The sequence below is a fragment of the Typopeltis vanoorti genome, chromosome 2 (assembly GCF_054136105.1).
Source record: "Typopeltis vanoorti isolate ZY-2024b chromosome 2, IOZ_Tvanoo_1.0, whole genome shotgun sequence".
Classification (NCBI taxonomy): domain Eukaryota; kingdom Metazoa; phylum Arthropoda; class Arachnida; order Uropygi; family Thelyphonidae; genus Typopeltis; species Typopeltis vanoorti.
In genome coordinates this window covers 53958788-53962500 of record NC_143550.1, presented here as the reverse complement: position 1 = coordinate 53962500, position 3713 = coordinate 53958788, and the positions used below count along the sequence as shown (strand labels likewise).

The window sequence follows — 3713 nt, the reverse complement described above, 5'->3', positions numbered from 1 at the left end:
ATAATAACATGTCTGAAGTGAAATAATAACCGTATAGCAAGAAACTGTTTCTTAAAACACTTTCTTGTTTCCATAGAACAACATTTCAATCTACACTTTACGAAATTCAATAAAAATAGAAAGACTAAGAACACCAATTCTTTCCGGAGGGTGTTATCGGTATTCATATACATATAGTAAAACATCTCGAGGCATCGTCTTACCATTTTAAGTTGCCGTTGTGTTTGGTGGAATTTTGGTAGCTTTTTCCGTTCGTTTTCTCACACTGTTCGCATCAAATCCTTTGAGAGTGTGGAGCAACACAACAAGAAAAGTTGTAAAAACGCAATTTCGGGATAAATTCCCAGAACGTCCTGAACAGTCGTTTACTGAAACCAAGTTTCGGATAAATATGTATCGGTACTAGTAGAAATACGATTGTTTTGAACGAAAAGGCTGCGTTAACCTGGAGCTATGTAATAGTAAAAATGAAGTGAGTATGTGGATTGTTTTTTTTTTTTTTTTAGTATTGATGTTCTGCGTATCGAACTGTAACGAATAAATAAAATATATTTTAACACGCAAATCACGCGCACACCTTTGCTAATAAAATGGATCACTTATGTAATAATTAAAATGATGAATAAATTGACAAAGCCTGCACGCGCAAGTTGACGCAACAATTCACTCATTCTGGATTACCTATGTAAATGTGTTGTTCGCTTATGTAATAATGAAAATGAATAAATTGACAAATCAAGTCACGTGCAAGTGACGCAACAATGGCTACGTTTGTCTTTACTCAATTCACGCGTTAAGTGTTGTATTTATTTGAAATACATTATCTTTGAACAGCTATTCATTTTGATAAGTTCTGGCGGTTGTATAAAAGAAAAGTTCTTCGGATTCACTGCTTGTGGGTCCAAAAAAGTAAAACTAAGAACTTGTCTTGGTTCTTCTCGTCTATATAAAAAAAAAGAACAAAACATATCTTCCTATAGTTGAATTTTATTCTATCCTGACCGCCTTTTAAAGTCCAAATCAGACTAGAGTTAAGCTTATTTTCTTCTATTCTTGGTCTCCAGGGTAACGCATGACACACGTTTTGTCAACGATATCAAAAGCTTACTTGCTGTAAGCAAAAAAAAAAAAAAAAAGTTATTCGACCAACAGCATTGTCGGTATATTTCATATAAGCTATCACCTTGTAATAAACTTTGACTTTAAGCCTAGCTGCTATCTTTAATTATTCAGGTTATGCATTGCAGTTCTAAAGGAGTTTTATAAACATTCAAGTAAGTCAGTATGCGTGATGAAAAAAAAAAGATAAGATTAATAAGTGTAGCTGCATAGGTTGCAATTTGAAACCAGGGGAAGATCTTTGCTGTCGACAAAGTATTTAAATATCACAGAAAATGGATGCTAGCCTATAAGTTTGAGAGGTATTTATTGTTTTTATGATTATCATGTTGATAATTGTACGTAAAGAATGTATTAACGCTTGCGTTAACAGTTCTGGTAAACCTTTAATTATATAAATAGTGTTTTTCCATTTGATATTCAAAGAACACAAAACAAATCTTTAATAAATATATTCAAATTGTTTCATCTATTCCTACAGATCACAGAAGAACCAGACGAAGAAGAACAAGAAAGAGATTTCTTAAGATATAAAAAGCGAAAAGAATCTCAGATTAATTGGTAAAAGGAGGGTGATCTTCCCCCCTTCCATCCTTCCCTCACAAAAAAAAAACCTTTTGATTTTGATTAGTATTATTACCTATGCTTATTTCTATTGCTTGACGATACAATCACAATCTTCTTATTGTATTGTTAATTTTCGGGAAATAATAAATCGCTCTTATGTTTCTATCATTAAGTATTCAATTATCTTTTTTTCTCTTTCTCGTCCTGCTTTTAATTTCCTCTAGACTTCTTTTCGTGCAGGTCGTCTGGCAATAAGGAAAGACACTTAATTATTCTCTTTCTCTGTTGTCATGGTAACCGTGTTTGGGTTCTGTACATTTGCTTTTCTTTCTTTAGCGTGTTTCATATCGGTCGTCCATCTTGTTTTTAGTTCTTTAAGGGAATTAACAATGCTCCTCACCACTAGACCCACAATTGTCATTTAGTTTTCACCTCTACACCCACCTTTTCTTTGAGAGTCTATTTTTCAAACTAAATAAATGATTCACACGCTGTAGTATTTGTTTAGCTGTAGCATAGAGAGACTTGATTAGTTTTCTCTTGCAAAATGCACCCTGATTATCTTCTTTTTTTTTACGTCGATTCCGGTCAAGACTTTTTCCCTTTTTTTTCTTTTGTTTCAATTGTTTTAATTAGGCCACTGTACATTACTTTAACGCAAATATCAATTAAGAAAATTTACTTAACCAGCGAATTCCTTAATTAAGTCAGCTAACTGATGATTGCTTTTATTTGAGGTGGGGGGGGGGATATCTACGTGACCAAAGCATTCATCGAGATTAGCGTTGTTCGAATATTAACTAAGGTCCATGCGATGCGAAAGATTCAAACTACGCTATAAACGATTAACCAGCGTCCGACCGATACGGCATTTTCGTGTCACTACAAATTAGAAATCCTGTTAGTGTGATGAAGTTCTTAGTCGAAAGATAGCGAATTCCTGTGTAACAGCAAGCGGTTACAGTTCGAGGTCAAAGGTGACCGATCCAGCGTGATGATCTTTCTCTTGTGTTCCGTTCATTATCTTCGATTGGCGTGAGACTCAGGTTTCAAAGATTTCGATAAAGAGCAGGATGAGAACAGCAGTGAGTTTTCACGGTTGGTATTGAAAAAAACTTTGCCTTCGTTGATGGGATTATCGCCATTTTTAAGTTCGACTACACGATGGAAAACACACCGTGTTCTAGAAGAATCTCGTGGGATTGAATTCAAGTGAGTTTGAAGCAAAAGAAAAGTTAATATCAGCTTAAGATGGATTGCTGTAGACATAGAGATTGACAGTTGTAAGGAAAAAAAACTAAACTAGAATAATTCGGTTTCGAAGTTCCAAAATGTTTTTTTATAATTATTTAAACTGTCTTCCAACCATTTCGTTAACACATCATCTGCATTTTAGTAATGTTCGCTTTCTCTTTCTATCAGCAGTTGGTATCGCGATAGTCTGCAACGTGCAAACTTTCTTGATGCAGTTCACGTGACCCACAGACGCAGTAATCTACCGGTTTCAGGGCAGTCCTACTGACCAGGGGGGGGGGGGAAGGACTGCTTTGAGCAAGCCAACTGTGGGGAAGTGAGATAATCGGCTTAGATAATCGACACATATTGGAAAAAATTGTAAACCTTGCATTAAAAGGATCGGAAATTATTGAAAAAGATAAGACTGCGAACGTTTGGTACGAAAACATTCTCCAGAAGGTTTAGCAGTGCTTCCTCACTAATACGATCTCTGCAAGTGTGTAGTCTAATTGCTGGCTCCACAACGTACATTTACCAAGGGATAAGAATTTATTTCAATTTTGCGAAAGGTTTTGACTAGCTCATAAACGCTTTCTTCGATTGTTATATAATGCGTTTTTATTCAATTTTTTTTAAGTTGACCATCACACTTTATTAATGACATCAGATTTTTCAAGTATCCATCAAATGATAGTTTCCGCTGTACTTGGGAAATATGAATAAAACTCGCCGATTAGGAATAAATATTATTGATAGTTCTAAGAAATCGATATTCATATTCATAACATATC

At 34.7% G+C, this 3713-nt stretch overlaps 1 protein-coding gene across 1 annotated transcript in view; it reads left to right on the top strand.

Annotated features, from left to right (window-relative positions):
• Positions 1-1854, top strand: part of Ca-beta (Calcium channel protein beta subunit) — a 304062-nt gene extending 302208 nt beyond the window's left edge. The window contains exon 12 of the mRNA XM_090411392.1: positions 1601-1854. Coding sequence (XP_090267518.1) covers positions 1601-1684 — 84 coding nt within the window. The 3' untranslated portion in view covers positions 1685-1854. The remainder of the gene's footprint in view (positions 1-1600) is intronic.
• Positions 1855-3713: the final 1859 nt, after the last annotated feature.